Below are 19,211 nucleotides of genomic sequence, written 5' to 3' on the forward strand. Positions count from 1 at the left end.
GTGGAATTGTATCCATGTTCCATAGAACCCTGACAGGTTTCTACCTTTGACCTCTGATGACCTCCAGAGGTCAATGGCCTCAAAATTTGATAAAAATTGATATTTTGCATCATTGATTAATGTTAAATATGGTAATGATGTACTAAAAAACTCATTTTTGTTACAGTGGAATTGTCTTCATGTTCCATAGATCCTTGACAGGTTTCTACCTTTGACTTCTAATGATCTCCAGAGGTCAATGACCTCAAATTATCAGAATTTTGATATTTGGTGCAATTTGTTGATGATAAACATAACGATGTCTAAAAATTCATTTGTGTTACAACTGAATCGTTTTCCTATTCCTCAGATCAAGGGAAATTATTTACACGTCTCTGCCTTTGACCTCTGAGGACTGTGACAGGTCAATGACCTCAAAATATCAAAATATTGTTATTTGATGTATATTCAGTGGTTAACTGTATACCTGGTGTGCAATCATGCATTATGCTATTAGCATTTATACTACAAGAAGTGTCTTCTCATTCCACAGAACATTGGTCATTACCCTGTGTATATCCAACTTTGACCTCTAAGGACAATGTGAGGTCAGACTTTTAGAATATCACTAAAAATTTGTGTAGGATTGCAAATATTGATGTTTGGCTTCAATGGTTTAATCCTAAATGTTTAATCATGTACAAATCACGCCTTGACGTTATAATCAAAGTATGTATCCACATTCCACAAAGCATTGGTTCATAGTAACAAGTCTCAGGAATGTGAGCGGTCAATTACTTCAGAAATGAAGCTTACGTGTCTTCAGTGATGGCAGTGACCTCAGATATAATATTTATGTTTGGGTTAGTTATGCAGACTAGCTTGCATGAAATTATGTGCAACATTATCCAATTTGCACTGGACAAAATTTGTACGCTTAAACATGGAAGGTGGGGAGGGGAGTACCATATTTTGGGTTGATGCTTAATAGTTTGTGAACAGGCATATGGCAAAGTCCCTTGAACTGGATGAAAGGGTGACAGATGCTAACCAGAAAACAACAGGCCCACCTCATCAGATCAGATGTACGTCACGAGTCAAACAACCCGAGTCGTACAGCCCATGAGTTACGCAGCCCACGAGTCATACATCCCGTGACCTAAACACTAGATGAACAAGGTCAATGAGCTCGACATCAAATATAATAGGCCCACAAGCTGTGCGGTCCGCGAGCTCGACACTCGAGGAAAACAAGGCCCACGAGATTAATATATGTATTACATCAGAAAGCTTAATCCATTCAGTTGAGGTCTTTGTGGACCTCCCCCTCCCCCCATGTGTCGGACTCTTATGGGCCTGGTTTGCCTAAGTGTCAAGCTCATGGGCAATGCTACCTAGTTTCGAGCTGGCGGGCCTGTGTTGGTCAGTGTCAAGCTCGTGGGCTGTATGGTTCCGGTGAATGACTCATGGTCCTGAAGCATACAGTGACGTCATGGACCATCTGGAAAGCGACATACTGTGAGGCATAACATGCATTCCACATGAAGCAACCCTGTGTCTTGCAACTTGCTATTGTCATCCAATTAAGTTTGGGTCATTACGTCAGGCACTTTTGGGCATTTTTTCAATGACCTGTTTAGGAACCTCAATTCCAAATAGGAGTGGAACTACTATTTACTCTAATTGTCTTCTTTATGCTCGATACTCCTTAACACTTGGGCCTGGCCAAGAGTTGTGCCCCCATGCCCAAATATTGGTTGTTTCCACTAATGGCCGCCATCCGGTTTGCATCCAATGTGTGAATCAGGGTACGCTGGCAGCGGGTAATATCACCTGCATGATCCGGTTAAGACTCTCTGCCAGCAAGTGATGATTTAGTGTAACCTGCTGAAATTGGTCTAGATCTATACCCTCGATCTCTTTCAAGACAGGGCAGCATCTGCGTCTTCAGTGAAGCACGCGATTGAGCCTACGTACATTGCACAGATCGGCACACAAATCTCCTCCACGACTAAACTGGATAGACATCCTGAGGTCAGACCAGCGTTCTTATAGGTGCACAGCCACTGTATGCGATCATCAGAATCTTCCAATGACAATATCTAAACAGTTTGGGTGAAGGCAAGCTTGTCTCTATGATGAGTGCATTGCACATAGAGTACAGGGTGCACGAGATGATAAGAAAGCTTCTTTTTGACTCGCGGGATAGGCTACAATCCTTTCTCAGGCAGAGGTTCTGAATTATCGGGTCGTGCTCAGTCTGCACACAGTGAGCTGAACACCATATCAAGTATAAGTGTGTAATGATTGTGTGTAATGATATGGGAAAAATGCATGGAAAAAAGCAAAATACATGTTTATTATTTTACGAGGAATCAGTTCCTGTCTGTTGTCTTGGAAGAAATGCATTAATCTTGCAATGTTGTTGTTTATTATTTTCCATCTCCATCACGAGTATATATGGAAAGTGTTGATCAAAGTTTTTGTGATGTCGGAAAATTGCAGGTGGCCTTCAATTTGTTTTTCACAGTATATTGGCATGTTTAACAGACTGTAACTCACCAAGATGCCTCTTGAAATGTTTTGAAAAACTTCTGCTTGATTTTACATGGGCGGATGATTATCAGTTGTTTTTCTGCTTTTTCATCTTGTGTGAAACAAAGTATTGTTTCTCTTCAAAAGATAGCGTGCCAATTAATCTGCACTTACTGTTGGTGTCGGCCCTATAAGACATTCAAACCCACCTTCAGCCTAGACATCCGTAGGCGTTGTGGTGTCTAGCGGGATCTGAACATCTCTCATGAAGCTTGAGTTCTTTTTTCTTTTCTTTTCCCCACAAACAATGTGAAACAAAGATATCCGTAGGCGTTGTGGTATGTAGACGTGGTAGAGCGAGACTTCTCTTCTCTTTTCTTTTCTTTTCCCCACTAACAAACAAGTTTAGCAGGAAACACAGAAGCATTCGCACATACTGTTTACATTTCCCATCACATGCTTTTAACATCGGAATTTTCATGTACACATTTTGCCTGGAAAAGAAGTACCATGAACTTTTCAACACAATACATGTTCAATAGAAGCCATTTGGTTCATATATAATTTACTCGACAGAGTGATTTATAGGGGCCTGCAAACAGTAGAATGATTTGCCCCTTAACATATCAGACTACTACATCTCTTGAAATGTCTTCAAACGTAAATTAAAGTCATTCCTCTTAAATGATTACTCTCGGTCGACGAATGAGGTCCTCGTCTGCATGTCATTGTCGATCTCTTCAGTGTGACTGGGCCGTCCGTTGAGCGGTCTGCCGTCACGCTGTCAGTATTCTCTTCGTCACCATCACTCTCCACTTTGTATCAGTCTGACAGGGCGCTTCAACATCTCCGATGACACCAGTTGACTGTTTGGAGTTTGTAATTGCACTCCAAATTGGCGTAAACCAAAGTTTTGTCTTATCGTGACTCATAGTTTTTCCTAATGTCCTGCTGCTCGCCGGTTCAGTCATGACAGTCAGATCCTCATCACATTCACAGCGTAGGTCTATGGTGCATTCAGCGTCGTTAAAGATTAGTTGGTTGACTTGGAGGGGGGGGGGGGCATGATGTACCAAGAAAGGGGAACTCCTGACTTTATCTCTGTAGTCTCCAACTATTCTCAAAGTTCCTCAAAATTCCAAAATACTCTGCTGCCTTTGCTTCACTACATAGACTTAGTGTGAAGCCGCTCCCACTGTGCTTGCCACTCTAACTTATTTCTCGGCTGAGACATGTTTTTTTATAACTAATTTACCAACAAAATTCCTTTCCCTAAAGCATTTCATTGGCTCAATCTTATAATGGGGTGTGGCGTTCACTAGAAATTAATTCCTAACTGGTCAAATGTTCAATTTGCTCCTCCTATTCGTTTCTGTGAAAACTCAATTTTCTATGATTCATCTCTAATTCTGATTAACTCGCCCACTCTCTTTTAGTTTCTTCATTCACTTGTTCTCTGTAACCACTGGTAAAGACTTTATTGTTTCTTGGATATCAAAATGATAAACCAAATGAATATTAGTGTCCTTAGGCTATGGCAACCAACGTCATCGTTGTTCTGGGTCATTACCCCTGAATTTGTCTATGGAGTTCCTGTTTGACCCACTCCACTAAACAATAAATGCTAAAATAGAGGGATAAATTCTGGCAGGAGGGCCACCTTCCAGCTCAGAGGGTCATCTATGTTTGGGGATCAGAGGGCAAAAACATGTCATCACGTCATTCCCCGTAATTTGGCGCGGGGCTTTGGGATGGAGAGTGCTGACCACTAGCGCGGAAAGTAGCCAACATCAAATTCATAAATTCCTATGACCATAGAATTTTCTTGGAAGAGGTGGTTTTGACCAAAAAAAGAAAAGAAAAAAAAAGAAAGGAAATAGCTGGAAGGAAGATAAACGGTTTCGTAAACTCCAAGAAGGAGAAAAGACTGAGCATATATTGACCTCACAGGGTGTCTAGGAAAACGACCGCAGTGTTCTGTTTTCTTTTACTCTCTATCCTATTCTATTCTATTCTATTTTATTCTTTATTATAAACATGTGCTAGTAGCCATCTGGGCTACAATTGTGTTTGTTTTGTACATCCTCTAAAGATCACCAGAGGTCAAAGGTAGAGCCCTATCTGTGCTCTTTGGAATGTAAAGACAATTTCTTGTTAAACAGGTATGCTTGTTTTGTACATCTTAACCATGTTTATCATTAACTAATGACACTACAGATCAATATTATGATATTTTGAGGTCATTGACCTCTAAAAGGTCACCAGAGGTCAGAGTTAGAAACCTGTCTTTGCTCTTTGGAATATGAAGACAGTTTCATTGCAAAACAGACATGCTTGTTTTGCACATCTTAACCATGTTTAGATTTTAACCCCGCTGCCGGGTCATTTTGGGTGACCCTGCAATGCGGGGTTAAAGTGACCCCGCACGGGGTTAGTGCATAGTTGACCAAGTATGCGGGGTCATTTTCAACCCCGTTCGGGTCACTTTTAACCCCGCATTTTTTAGAGTGTGTGTGTGTGTGTGTGTGTATGTGTGTGTGTGTATGTGTGTGTGTGTGGTTTATTTTGTATGTGTGTGTGTGTGTGTTCCCGACACCAAGACATCATCTCCCGAAACATAATGGCAAGTGAAAACATTTGCATAATTTTCCTTTGGTGCTAGTTTCTGGTTGCGGAAAGTGGGCGAAAAAAAAAATCCGCCTTTACAGTAAAGTTAAAAGGCGAACGCAGATGACATTCTATGGTATGTTGACAACATGAAATCAATTTTTTTCTTTGTTTTGTTTCTTTTTCTAAGAATAACAAACAATAAGAACAGTTAACAGGGATCGACAAAAGCGGGATGGACAGCTGAAACAAGTTCTTCAGTCGAATTCCCGTTTGAAAGCTGAACGGAATCTCTCCTCCCGCTCTAAAATTTTACAGGACGACATGAATTTTAACAATTATATTGCAACCATGACGAAGGCCGAAGACCAGTTGAAGTAAATGCCGCAACAAAGTAAAAAGGTAAACCTGGTTTTAAAATACACAGATTTGATTCAATGATGTGTCAAAGAACACAGAAATCAATGTATTCTATGCAGCTACAAAAATGACAGAAGTCAACGGAGTTTAACAAAGAATGACAACCAGCTGAAATAAGTATAAGAATGTTAGTCTAGTTCCCGTTTGGAAGTCGGACAAAATCTCTCCACCTGAAGCTTAACAATTAATTCGATAACAGTCAAGTTTCCTTACAAGTCGTCGTAGCTACCATCAACCATCTTAGTGACCAATTCTTCGCACTCAGCCGTGAAAGAGAGTTTCGTATTTTACCGAAACCAAGACATCATCTCCTGAAACATAATAGCAAGTGAAAACATTCGCATAATTTCTTTTTGCGCTAGTTTCTGGTTGCGCAAAGTGGGTGGAAAAAAAATCCGCCTTTACAGTAAGGTTAAAAGGCGAATGCAGCTGACATTTTTTGGTATGTTGACAACATGAAATCAATATTCCTTTTTTAGCATAACAAACAATGAGAACAGTGAGCAGGGATTGACAGCTGAAACAAGTTCTGCAGTCGAATTCCCGTTTGAACGCTGGACAGAATCTCTCCGCCCGCTCTAAAATTTTACAAGACGACACAAATGTTAACAATGATTACAACCACGCGAAGGCCGACGACCAGTTGAAGTAAATGCCGCAACAGAATGAATAGGTAAACACGTTGTTAAAATACAAATATTTGATTCAATGTTGTGTCAAATAACAAAAAAAAAAATCAATGTATTCTACAGCAAAAAATATGACAGAAATTGTCGGAGTTTGACAACGAACGGCGACCATGAAATAAGTTTTGCAACGATGGTCAAGTTTTCGTTTGTAAACCGGACAAAATCTCTCCGCCGTGTTTCCTACGCGTAAAGACAAGATAATACAAATTCAATGTCTATCGACTGCGGTCAAGTCTCCTTTCACATCGCCGTAACTACCATTTCCACAAAAGACGGAAAGTCAGCCTGTTATTCACAATTATCTATGGCAGCGAGAATACATTTTTTTTCTCGTGAAAACACAAAACTTTCCATTCATTATCGTATTCGGCATTGCGAATCATATCACCCAGCGGATTAGCTGTAGCCACGCGTTTTGGACGTTGCTCGACGATGGAACAGAGACGGAATTTCGGTGGTACAGTAATGGTAATTCGTCGGGACGATATGCGACGTTTTAGATCACACGGATAACAGGCTTTATGCTGTGACAAGTAAAGCTGAACAAAACATATAAACTTGAACACGAACGGCATTGAAACGAAGCCATATAGTCAGGACGTTTCCCGACGGTTGAACAATGATTCGTCGGGAACGATATGCGACGTTTTTAACAAAAGAAACGCAAGGCACAATAGAAGCCGAACTTTGAAAATAGCTAGTAAGTCGGGACGAAGAGCGACGATTAGTGAAAGGGAATCCTTTCTCTATCGTCGCTTATCGTCGGGACGAATAAACAAAGGTATGAAAAGAAAGTACGTGTATTCATATGCACGGTTGCTTATTCATATGCACGTGACGCCTGTTCATATGCAAATCATGAAACATGCACAATGCGACATCGTCGCGACGAAGATATCTCTCAGTCAGGTTTTTCTGTGGTGCCTTAACAGATTAAAGCCAAGTAGATCTAGTGGCCATGATGAAATAAGTGTTTATATATTTACTGAAGAAAATCATCAAACAAATAACCACACCTTTATCTTACATTTTCAATCTTTCCTTGTCTTCTGGAATATGCCCAAACTCATTAAAAATTGCGAAAGTAGTTCCAATTTTCAAAAGAAAAGACGATCCTACTCTTTTAACAAATTATAGACCAATATCGTTATTACCTAGTATTTCTAAAATTCTGGAAACATTTATTCATAAACGCCTGTACATTTTTCTTCATGTAAATGACCTACTTATACCTAATCAGTTTGGATTTAGAAAGGGCCATTTCACCGATTTAGCTATAATTCAATTGTTAGATAAGATTACTGAATCTTTTGCAAATAAAAAACACTTTATAGGAATTTTCATGGATTTATCAAAGGCTTTTGATACCATAGATCATGATATATTAATTTACAAATTAAAAAGATGTGGTATTCGTGGTTTAGCACTTTCTTGGATTATTGATTATTCATCCAACAGAAAGCAATATGTACTATTTAAGTCATCTAAATCTCCGAATTTTAATATTGTATGTGGTGTTCCCCAGGGATCAATTCTTGGCCCCCTACTGTTCCTTGTATATATCAATGATATGATAAATACATCAAAAACTTATACTTTTTGCGGATGATACCAATATTTTTTACTCCCATGAGAACCTCGAAACACTGTTTAATACTCTGAACACGGAAATAGACAAAGTCTCCCGATCCCTTAATGTCTCTAAAACAAATTTTATACGTTTCAAACCTACTGCTTCACAGAACATTAACAGCAGTTATAATATTAATATTGATGGATTATCTTTAACTGAAGTAAGATCTATTAAATTTTTAGGAATCATAATTGACTCGAGTTTAACTTGGAACGATCAAATTCATAATATCCACACGTCTGTCTTAAGAACTGTAGGAATTTTATATCAACTGAAAAACTTCATTTCTTAAATTCCCTGACTATTCTATATAATGCATTGATCTTACCACATATCACATACTGCAATATCGTTTGGGGAAACTGTGGCTCAACTAAATTAATCCAATTCTTACCCTCCAAAAACGTGCTGTACGTTTGATTACCAATTCCCGTTACTTATCCCCATCCAATCCCCTATTTCGTCAACTAAAAACATTGAAAATTGAGGATCTTCACACCTTTCAAACTGCTGTTTTTATGTATAAATATACATTTAATTGTCTTCCAAAATTTTTGATGGCTTCTTCACTCCAAATTCCACCGTTCATTCATATCCAACACGTCAGTCGTCCGATTACCATCTCGAAAACCCCAGAATCATTTTAGTTCAAAAATCATTAAAACATAATGGACCAGATATTTGGAATTCTTTACCCCCTAATTTAAAACAATGTACGTCGTTTAACATTTTCAAACGAGAACTAAAGAACACCCTCATAATCCAGTATACTTCTGACATATAAATATTTATACCACCTGGTCAACAAACACCCTAAACAATGAGTTCACGGCCATAACTGAAGTAACATTCACCTCATCACACTGATACACAAAATAACACTCAACGTACAAACCAAGATTCATCCCAACACAATGCACACCGCACTGCACCGCACGTCCTTCGCACAATTACTTCCCACTCAGTGAGTGGCAAGATTTTCTTTATGTATCTCTTTTATTGTGCCCTTCGCACAATTACCCCCCACTCAGTGAGTGGCAAGATTTTCTTTATGTATCTCTTTACCTGGGGCCATCTTCCTCGTCAAGCTTAGCTTATGATGATGGTCCCCTGCATTTCATTTTTATCATTTCCTATTGCTTCCTTTCATATATGATATTCGTTCTTGAAAAAAAAAAGAAAATGTATGTAAGATCCAAACGTTACGAATATTAGCTGTGTAAATGACTATGTAAGTATTTTGTTGATTTGTTGATTTGTATTGATTTTGAAATGCAGAAATAAAAACTGAACTGAACTGAACTGAACTGAACAAACAGACACACAACCAAAATCAGTCAAGCGCGAGCAAACGAACTGCACGTAATATTTTAGCTGCCATAATTTCTATTGAGAATGAGGCACAGATTCCAAAGGAATACTCTTCTGAGGATCTAGTTTATTCACACTCTTTGCATACCGCGGTACATCTTATACTTGCAAGTTTTCGAGATATCCAATGCACTGCTTCCGGAAGAGTTCATAAAACTATTGCAAAATATTCCTGATATCGTGTCCTGATTACGTCATCGTTGCTGATTCTGATCGGGAAAGTCCAAAGGTCAAGGGTGAGAGTATGTTTAGATGGCGGCACCATTTCCGGCTCCTGGGATTCAAAGTTTTCAAGACATGGCATGGGATGAGTTGGTGATTTATTCAGTGAGAGTGAATTAAAGTAGTACAGAGAGACAGTCAACATCTTTTAAGATTTCAAATAAAAGATCAAATTTAGAGCTTTTCATCATGCGTTTTCAGAGGAATTACAAAGATAGACAAACAGCTACTGATGTATGTGATGTCTGTATCTGTTTACTTATTGTTTAACTTGGAGTAAATGTATTTCATTTCCTCTTTTCAAATGTTAGGCTCCCATACACCTTAGATACACATGATCCAAAATGTATAAATCAATACCACTTTTAAGTAATATGTACAGAATGAAAATGTCAGGCATTCTTTCAATATAGTTTAAGTACATGCCTCAAGAAAAAAAAATGAACCTGTATTTGTTTTTACTGGTTCAAAGGTGAAGAAATGAAAATAAACCAAAATTTCAACAGACCTGAGCAGAAGGCGAACTTTCCTCCTCTTCGGCTGCACCAGCAGGTCTGGCTGGGGTTGACCTGGGTGTCACAAGCTGGAGGGAAGCGATTGTCAAAAAGAAAAGGGGACAGAAATTTTGTTAGTGGTTGCAGTGACAAAAGTAAAACTATGCATTCGTCATCTCAGTGAATTCGAGCATATGAGTGTAATAGCTGCATCCCCAGGCCTACTGTGATACTTCCTCCGTGGACTTCGTTCTTCGTGCAAATGTGATGTCTTTTTGGCTTATATACATTAAAAAATGTGTAGCTCCTACATTAAAATCAAATAGCACTGATGGACCAGGAGGAATACAAGCTGCACTAAGTGATAGGAGGAAGCAGTTTTTGACGACTCGATTATTATTCTGGATACTTATGCGTTACGAATCAAGGCAGAGAGAAGGAGAATCGGCGGGGATACATTGGTAGAGTTGTAGAGTTCATATTGTCACCTTCGACCAGAAAGAATACAAGCTAAGCTGAGTGTTAGGAGGAAGCAGATTTCGGCGAGTCAGTTATTATTCTGGAGACTCATACATTGCGAATCAAGCCAGAGAGCAGGCGAGGCGGCGGCGTAAGACGGGAGTATTGTAGTACTTTTATAGAGTTCAAGTTGTCGCGGCCATCTCAGCTCACCTTGTAAAGATTGTGCCCTGACAGTATTGCCTAATAACAGTTTCCCCGGATAGACTAGTTCCTATACTCACACTGAGCTACAGCGTGAAAATTTATTGTGGTACACTCTGCGAAAAGGATACTTAATGATGATATTGATAATGATTTTTCATTCATGCAAAATAAATGCGGGCACATCTGGGCAGAGCCATGTTACTTACGCTTGTACTTCCTCATGCTCTGGCCCCTCTTCTCGGCGAGGTAGAACTCCTGCATGACCGGGTCCCTCTTCATGAACTCCATGTCGGCGGCGAATTCCTCATCGACCTCCATTTCGAAGGCCGAGGCGACGACCACGAGGGCCATGAGAGCGATGAGGACCTTGGAAACCATGGTGATTCTAGGAGTGAACAAATATTGCAATTTTTAGTTACAGTATGACAATAAGCACTTCTCAATGAAGTCGCGAGACGTCGAATCAACATAGACACAATAAATAAAGAATCAAAACTCATTCCTTTTCTGGAGGAGGGGATCTCTCTGGAAATTTTCGTCTAAGAAAATGAAGACAACATGATAACTCACAGAGAAAAAATGCTTCAGATTATTTTGAAGAACCATACATGATTTTTCAAAATGTATTTCTACGTTTGTGATTTATATTTGTAAAGATTTTGTTGTAGCAGGTTTACAAAATAATGTACATTTACGGATACCCCACCCGTCAGTAACACTTTGGACAATTCTTGTTACATTCTTCCACGTGCAAGAAAGAAAGGTTCTACAGCACGTTGAAAGGAAAGTACTCTTACTGCCTAGAAACAAAGGTCCTTTTACACAATTATGCTTCTTTCATTCATAAGAAAAGAATACCTAAATCGATTGAAATGTCAGATTTGAACCGCAAGAGACTGCACTACGCGATACTGTCACTACGTTAACAAAGAAGCTGCTTCATTATACACATTTTATGGAATTTCATTCTCTAATTGTACTCTTTGCTCATGCATCCATTTCACATCATCTTCGTTGCCATTGGATCTTAGAGGATTATAAGAAGAACAGGGGTGGTTGGCATGACTCAAAGGGATATAATGTTGATTACTCCCACCATGTTCTATTCAGAGTGTCTTACCCTAACATCATAGCTATAAATTTTCTCTACTTCTAATACATAACAAGCATCATCATTCTATTCAGGAGAAGTTCACGCAGCGTTTCAGTCAAAGTGTCTTTGTTAACATGTAGTATAACGTAGACGAAATTGAGTATAAAGCATGCAGGTAACCCCACCTCACGACCACTTCCCTTATCTTTATAGTCTGTCTCCCTAGAGTTCTGTTGTGTTCAGAATAAATCTTAACGGCTGCTTTTAAAGCTAGGAAGCATCTTACACAACCAGACAATGATTATAGACATGGGATGAAACCAAAGTTCTGTTTGTAACGAGAAGGTGTTGCTTTGCTATATAGATGGAGGAATGAAATAGGAAATCCACTGTGATCCAGTAAGCATGATTTCACGTGACAGTTGAAGCGGTTTACATAGGGAGTGAAGCAATTCTCTACAAAATATAACTTTTCACCAGGTAAACGTAGAACCTTGTGATTGTAAAATCGTGTTAGGTTCTCACTGGAACAGTATGGATAAACTGAGTGCAACCATCGCATAGGAATCTAAAGACTGGAAAACTCCTGCATTGATACAAATTAATGCTATACGCCAAAATTTAGGAGCAAAATGCATACTCACGTGTTGTGGACGAGGGTGTAGGAGCTGCGAAGATGTCTTGTGTTGAAAGATTCGTGTCGTCTGGTGCTGTTTGGAGATGGGCTCTTTCACCCTTATATAGAATTTTCTCTCCCTATCCAAGATTTTTAAAACGCAAATAGAGGGAGAGGTCAAGTCCTAGACTACATTACACAAACAAACAAACAAACACACACACACACACACATCCTCTCTCATACGCACACCGCGTTAAATGATTATCATTATTTCATACATACACACGCACACACGTTTTATTCAGATAAAGAAGTAAATAGGTAAATCCTAGTTCTGAAGACCTTCTAATGACGTCATTATCCAGTCAACGAGTACGAAATGAAAAATGAACAGACCTTTAAAAACAAGTTGAATGCCCCGCTGATATAATCACCTTGGAAAATGTGATTAAAGAGAAGATGATTAAAGGTAATAACGACAAAGTAACCAGCAGAGAGAGAGGGGGGGGGGGGGGAGAGAAAGTTGTAGTAGTGGTATTTCTTTAAGGGAAAAATACGGCAATATTGGGCTTGAAGCAGATACCGTGAAAACCAGATCAAATAAAGGCAAAGGGTGCCTTTGATCTTGGTGTATCTTAAAAAAAGTTCTTGCGCGACTTATTCAACTATCCAAAGGCAGCCTGCGCCGCTGCACGCTTGGGCAGCCATGTCCATTACGGTCACATTGTAGTGATCCGTTCATAATGACCTTCCTGTATTAAGGTTACTATAATGTTATAGTAAGGCATCAACAGCGAGGGGCCTGCGGCCAAACGATATCCGCCGCGAAAATATCTTACAGTCCATGTCATAAAAAAATGAAGAATACTATACGACCTTTAGTTACAATCTCATGCGCATTTATTACAAAATGGGTCCTTTATGTTCACTGTAATTGATTTCTGCATGATAGATTTATGATGTTTACATTAATGTGCACTCATCGTTGTGATGCTATACTTGTTGGAAATTAAAATAATCATTTGTAATTTATCCTTGATTCATACCAGCAGTTGGTGTGGTCTTTTATCACACTTAAGAGCAGCCATGACACTGGGATTTCAAAATTAAGGTCAGGTATTGTATGGCATGGTACGGTTTGGCATTTCTTTCAGCAGTGTTTAATCTAGATAAAATAAAATAAAATAAACAACAATATGACAAATTCACTGTATACATGGTGAATACGGGTGGACTGCCTCACTCGGTGAATATCATGGCCACCATGGCACCTCCGTATTGCAGGGAGACAGGTTTATATTAAGCAAATTAATTTGAAACACAAGATACTTCGAGGGGAGAAAAACATTTTGATAACAAAGTAAGTTCACACAAAGGGCAACATTAAAGTACAAAAGTGCAATTTCCCTGCTAACGATCACAACTCAGAGCGGCGACCGACCGATTTGTAGCCTGCTCTGTCGCCGCTGAAATTTTGGCACCGCCCAGCAGTTTTTGGAGATGTCGAGCAGGCTGTAAAATCCCAGCGATGCCCGAGCGATGCCCTGTCAATTTCCTGTCGGTCACCGGTAGATTTTAGGTCAAAAATTGGCGAAATATGGGGATCTTCTCTGCGAAGAGACTGAGCAGTCACCGAGCGATGCCCCATCGGCAACTGGACGATCTCCCACCGGCCATCGGTCGATTTTTACGAAATCGCTCAGCGACCGACGGGTGATGGATAGGTCATCTACCGGTGTCCCGTAGGCGTACCAGCGGCAGCTCGCCGGTCTCTGCTGGAAATTTCTACCTGGGTTTATCAATAAGCCTATGTGATTTGTGATGTGTTAATTGATTACTTAATTAATCAATCAATTAACAAAAAACTCAAGGCAAAAGATAGATTAAAGAGTTAAATTAACAACTACCAAATCTCATTTATCAGGAGTGAAACCACAGATAACTAGAAATCAAGAAATCAAACCCAAGATGGAACAAAGATTAGAATAGATGAGAGTTTTCCAAAGTATGTTAGTTTGCTTCTTTATATTTTACAGTATTTTTTAATTCTTATTCAATGTCATATTTTCATTTCCCCACCTCTTTTCATTCATTATACTTCTTCATTCAATAAGCCTTTAATAAATGATAAGATAACCAAACTATATTTATAACTAACTCTATTTTTAGTCACACTAACTTTAAGCTTTCAATTCAATTCATTAAGCTTTCATCTCTTTTGCCCAAAAGTGATTGTCCCTGTCCTTCATGTCTCTCATGTTTGTTGCCGAGATGTTGAGATGCTGAGATGTTGCTGGTCTTTTTTTTAACCTCTATCAATCCCCCTGCTTCTTCCACATTACCCTGGCTTCTCTTCCCCTTTAATCCCTGGATTTGTTCAGTTCGCCTTTTTTTTTTTGGGGGGGGGGGGGGGGATCTGGGTGATTTTTAGTCCCGAATCGCTCGACGGCGACTGCTCGATCTATATCCTTGGTGTTCTTCTGTGCTTTTGTCATTTTTGTCTCTATTATTTTTGTTCCTTAAATCACTCGGCGGCGACCGCTCGATTAGGCCAGTGCCTGGGAGGTTGCCGCTCGGACACCGAGCGTATTTTGGGCAGCGAGTGAAAACTGTCGGTCGCCGCTGAAATTTTAACTCCGCGTTAAAATTTCAGCGGTGACCGACCGATGCCCTAAAAATCAGTAGTTCCTGGTCGGTCACCGGTCGGTCACCGGTCGTTGTCCGACCGAAATTGGCTAAAAACTCGCCGACCGGTCATCGAGCAGGCTGATTTTGGGGGTTGTGACCGTAGCCTGACCGTAGCCTTAAAGAGTAAGACCAATTCTGCGAATTATGTTTAACGGACACGTTTCAGAATCTACATGCATGAACGTATTTTCTGTCTTATATTATGCTCTCCAAAACACTTAAAATGAAAACCTTCAAAAGAATCAGAAGAAGTGAACTAGAAACATATCCTTACACTTGGTGTTTCTTTTTTATAGCCATACATACAATGAGTGTGTATATATATATATATATATATATATATATATATACAATATTGGTTACATATTTAGTTCAGTCAAATAAGACGATATTATTTCATCGTAACGTTTATCCATGTAGATTAATTGAACAAAAGTAATAATGTCACAGATGTGTGTGTAATGAAACTTGTTGAAATTGTAGAAACTATTCATAGCCATAGTGAATATCATTATAGATATATCATGATTGATTGCATTGTTAAAGAAAAAGAATCAAACCTCTCCTCTCCTTGTAACTTTTTCCATTCCCCTTTTAAAAATATGTCTACCATCTCCGCATATCAGTCTTTATGCGCATCTTTCTCTCTTATATCTTCCTCTTTCAATCTCTTCAATTTGCAGTGTCAATATCTCCTCTTATTGTCGATAAAATCTAAAGCTCACACACACACACACACACACACACACACACACACACACTCTCTCTCTCTCTCTCTCTCTCTCTCTCTCTCGTCAAGCCATTCCATCCCCGAAGCTTCTCTCACCTTGCCGACAGTACAAATATATTCGGCATCTTTCTTGGTCTCTATATTCTTATATGGACTCTTCGCCCCCACCACCCTCTTTCTCTCTCTCAATAGCTAGACAAACTCCCCATATACAATGGAATCAAGTTCTGATTAGGCGGGTTGATTTGATTTTAAAATAGTTTTATTGCCTTTCGTTCGCGGCGCAAATCGAAGCACAACAGAAGGAGAAAACGCATTTGACGGCAGCTGCTAGATGTTCTCATTGTCCGTTCCATGTCACCGAGGTCAGGTCAAAGGTTGAAAGGTTGACTTCCTTCTTAGATGGCCTCTCCACCAGCAGCTCCTGTTGAGATATTAATGAACAATGTGTGAAAACAATTGAGATGCAAAAATTCTTCATGGAATTAACATTAAACCACTTATTTTCATAAAATTTAATCTAATTTCATTTCATTTAATCTAATCTAATTTAATTTAGTTTAATTTCATTCAGTTTAATTTAATCTAATTTTATTCAATTTAATTTAGTTTAGTTTAACTTAATTTCATTTAATTTCATTATGGACAAAAGAATAACTATATAGTATAACATTTGCATTAACATACGAAATCATTGAAGCCCTTTTCGTGTAATGATAAGGGGAAACATAGTGTAGATACATACATTCATATACCGTGACTAAAGAAAATTTGTTGGAAATACAGGGGACTGCTAAAAAGCTACGCTTGTAGTTTGCAGTCACCTCATGAACAATAACTAATTTTAACGAACAAACGATTACATGTATCCAAAAGAAACAAAAATCAAGGTTCCGCGGTTAGAACTGCAGTGATTACCTTAACACGTGTTTTAGCCATGTTCATTGCCCTAGTTAAGCCTTCTAAACACAACTCTACGGTTGTATCAAAGAAGATTTACCTTTCTAAGGAAGAACGGAACCAAAGCTTATGTCAAGTTCCGGAAATGAAACAAAAGATAATGATTTTTTTTTTTTGATATAGGAATTGGCAATGATATTCCTTTCTTCTCTCACCTAATGAGAAATGCCTATTCATATCTCAAATATTGCATCTGATGTGTTGTTTCTTTACAAAGTAAACCGCATTCCATACTTTAGCTATGCAAGGGCCTGTTTTATTAACGATTGAGAGTAAGTTCCAATCAATTGCAAATTGCGTTTCATAATCAACTTTGCGATTGACCAAAACTAACGCTCAATTTACTTAAAGTTACGCTTAATTTTTCTTTCTGAAACAGGACTTATGCTCAATATTAAACTTATGCTCGATTCAACTTGTGACGCTCAATAAACCGAGCGTAAGATCAATCACAACTCTTTATGAAACAGGCCCCAGGTCTTTTGATTTCATTTTTGACGCCTGAACTTACCTGAGCAGAAGGCGAACTTGCCTCCTCGTCGGCTGCACCAGCAGGTCTGGTCCTCGTTCAGCTGGGTAGCACACGCTGAGAGAAAAGGTGAAAGAAATCTTGAGATCATGACTGAGTCCGCCAATCGAGGACGAGGACGGAATTCATTGCTATTGTATTCTTTTTTATTACTTCCCCCCCCCCCCCAAAAAAAAAAAAATCATTACAAAGTTGATATGAGGACATTGTATGGTGTTGAAGGCTTTTTTTCTCCAAAAAAAGTCTTCGCCTCTTAAATGCATGTCTCAAAAGTCGGTTGATCATGTGAAATGCTCACTTCATGCATATCAATTTTGAAGATTCATCATTGGTTTTTTTTTTTTTGGTCACTTCATTGTTAGGCCTCTTCGTAATATTATTTTTCTTTTACGGCCATAGGTGACGATTCTGCTCAGTCTCAATGCTTCTGAGAGTATCATTTGCGACACATGACTGGAATTTTATAAAATCAGAAGAAAATAATCATAAAAAACTGATATAAATAAGAATAGTTAGCGGAGATTTAGCAACAGCATGCGGGCATTGAAGTATTGTAGCTGTTTGCTTTTCATCTTCGTAAAAGGTTTATAAAAATAACCTAAAGTGGGGGCATACATGTGCAATTCACAAGACGTCTGTAAAACAACACTTACGCTTGTACTTCCTCATGCTCTGGCCCCTCTTCTCGGCGAGGTAGAACTCCTGCATGACCGGGTCCCTCTTCATGAACTCCATGTCGGCGGCGAATTCGTCATCCTCCATCTCGAAGGCCGAGGCGACGACCACGAGGGCCATGAGAGCGATCAGGACCTTGGAAACCATGTTGGCTTTCCTATCGAAAACAAAACAAAATAAAATATATAACAGAGTGTCTAAAAGTAATTTGATGTGAGAACCGCATACGATCAATGATAAAAGACGACATTTAACATAACAATGAGAATCTGTCATTTCCGTGAAGTGAATTAAGCAACTGTGACGAAACAATGGTACCAGATGATGAATGACAACGTACCTGTGATGATCATGACTTTGGAAATCGTACATTCATGACTATGATAATCATTTAAAGTGGACAAGTTGGACCAATATCACTGAAACGATCAATTTCTCTAAGTTTACTGACTTTTGTAAACTAGAATGTCTGAGAAGCTCTTTACCGGTACTCGTTTCTCTTATCTTTCGTTTTTCTAGAATTTGCTTTTTTTTGTTTTGCTAGAACTTTCTATTGGCCTACATCAGTACGCAAAAATCAATCGATACAATGGGGATAACAGAAAGATTTCAAACGAAGTCAACCGTGAGGATACCACCAACCGCCCGTTATTCAGAAACTGTGTTTGCAGCAAGCAGATACGCACCTTTTTAATTCTCCTATGGATTAAAAGAACACCAACTTTTACGTAGCAAAATGATAGGTATGTCGACAAACAGCTTTTAGTGTCTACCAGATAGAAACAATGAAAATTCTGCTGTACTTACGTGATGGATGTGTTGGGATGCAGGAAAGATGTCTTGTTGTTGGTGCTGGCTGCTGGTGTTGTCTGCAGATGAAGTCCTTCCAATTTATAGTTTTCTCCCTCTTAAACAAAGTCTACTTACCACACCGCCCTTAATGGGTTGTGACGTCTGGTCACACCTCTGAAAATACAAGGTGAATGCCATTATTTTCCTATTCTTGCGTCATAATCATGTTCAACATCGATCAACACGATAACATGATGCTAAATGATGCAGAAAATAAATGTAAAAAGAGAGCAAGAAAGTGTGCGAAAGAAAGAGGAGCTTGAAGATATAAAGACAACGTGGCCAGTGGATCAATAATCATTGCATGACACGTAGCCTTGACTTTAGTTCTAGTTTTGTCTTCTTCTTTATTTAATTCTTTAAAAAAGTTCATCATACCAAACTCCATCTCTAAAGTTCATAAAAACAAACTTCATCTCAAAGTCGTTTCACGTAAGGCTCTGCCGGTC

General features: G+C 39.0%; 2 protein-coding genes across 2 annotated transcripts; both read right to left on the reverse strand.

Moving 5' to 3' along the window:
- Positions 1-9,482: 9,482 nt before the first annotated feature.
- On the reverse strand, positions 9,483-13,416 carry LOC139720944 (uncharacterized). Its single transcript, XM_071632275.1, has 6 exons — positions 13,375-13,416; positions 12,354-12,465; positions 12,077-12,098; positions 10,823-11,010; positions 9,965-10,039; positions 9,483-9,508 (listed from the first exon to the last, which is right to left on the reverse strand). The coding sequence occupies exons 1-6, from the start codon at positions 13,414-13,416 to the stop codon at positions 9,483-9,485; spliced, it is 465 nt and encodes a 154-aa protein (XP_071488376.1).
- Positions 13,417-16,012: 2,596 nt separating this feature from the next.
- On the reverse strand, positions 16,013-18,062 carry LOC139720962 (uncharacterized). Its single transcript, XM_071632292.1, has 3 exons — positions 17,889-18,062; positions 17,218-17,292; positions 16,013-16,170 (listed from the first exon to the last, which is right to left on the reverse strand). The coding sequence occupies exons 1-3, from the start codon at positions 18,055-18,057 to the stop codon at positions 16,145-16,147; spliced, it is 270 nt and encodes an 89-aa protein (XP_071488393.1). The 5' UTR covers positions 18,058-18,062; the 3' UTR covers positions 16,013-16,144.
- Between the last annotated feature and the right edge of the window lie 1,149 nt (positions 18,063-19,211).

The sequence above is a fragment of the Diadema antillarum genome, unplaced genomic scaffold (assembly GCF_040938485.1).
Source record: "Diadema antillarum isolate AM-2024a unplaced genomic scaffold, OU_Dant_1.0 scf00000135, whole genome shotgun sequence".
NCBI lineage: Eukaryota > Metazoa > Echinodermata > Echinoidea > Diadematoida > Diadematidae > Diadema > Diadema antillarum.

Coding starts and splice junctions, on each gene's coding strand:
- LOC139720944 (XM_071632275.1), bottom strand. CDS start 13,416: ATGGCTGCTCTTAAGTGTGATAAAAGACCACACCAACTGCTG. Junction 11,011..12,076: donor GATTTCCTATTTCATTCCTC/CATCTATATAGC, acceptor GCAATATTTGTT/CACTCCTAGAATCACCATGG. Junction 9,509..9,964: donor AAAGTTCGCCTTCTGCTCAG/GTCTGTTGAAAT, acceptor TTTGAATCCCAG/GAGCCGGAAATGGTGCCGCC.
- LOC139720962 (XM_071632292.1), bottom strand. CDS start 18,057: ATGGTTTCCAAGGTCCTGATCGCTCTCATGGCCCTCGTGGTCGTCGCC. Junction 17,293..17,888: donor GAGCATGAGGAAGTACAAGC/GTAAGTGTTGTT, acceptor CTTTTCTCTCAG/CGTGTGCTACCCAGCTGAAC. Junction 16,171..17,217: donor CAAGTTCGCCTTCTGCTCAG/GTAAGTTCAGGC, acceptor ATATCTCAACAG/GAGCTGCTGGTGGAGAGGCC.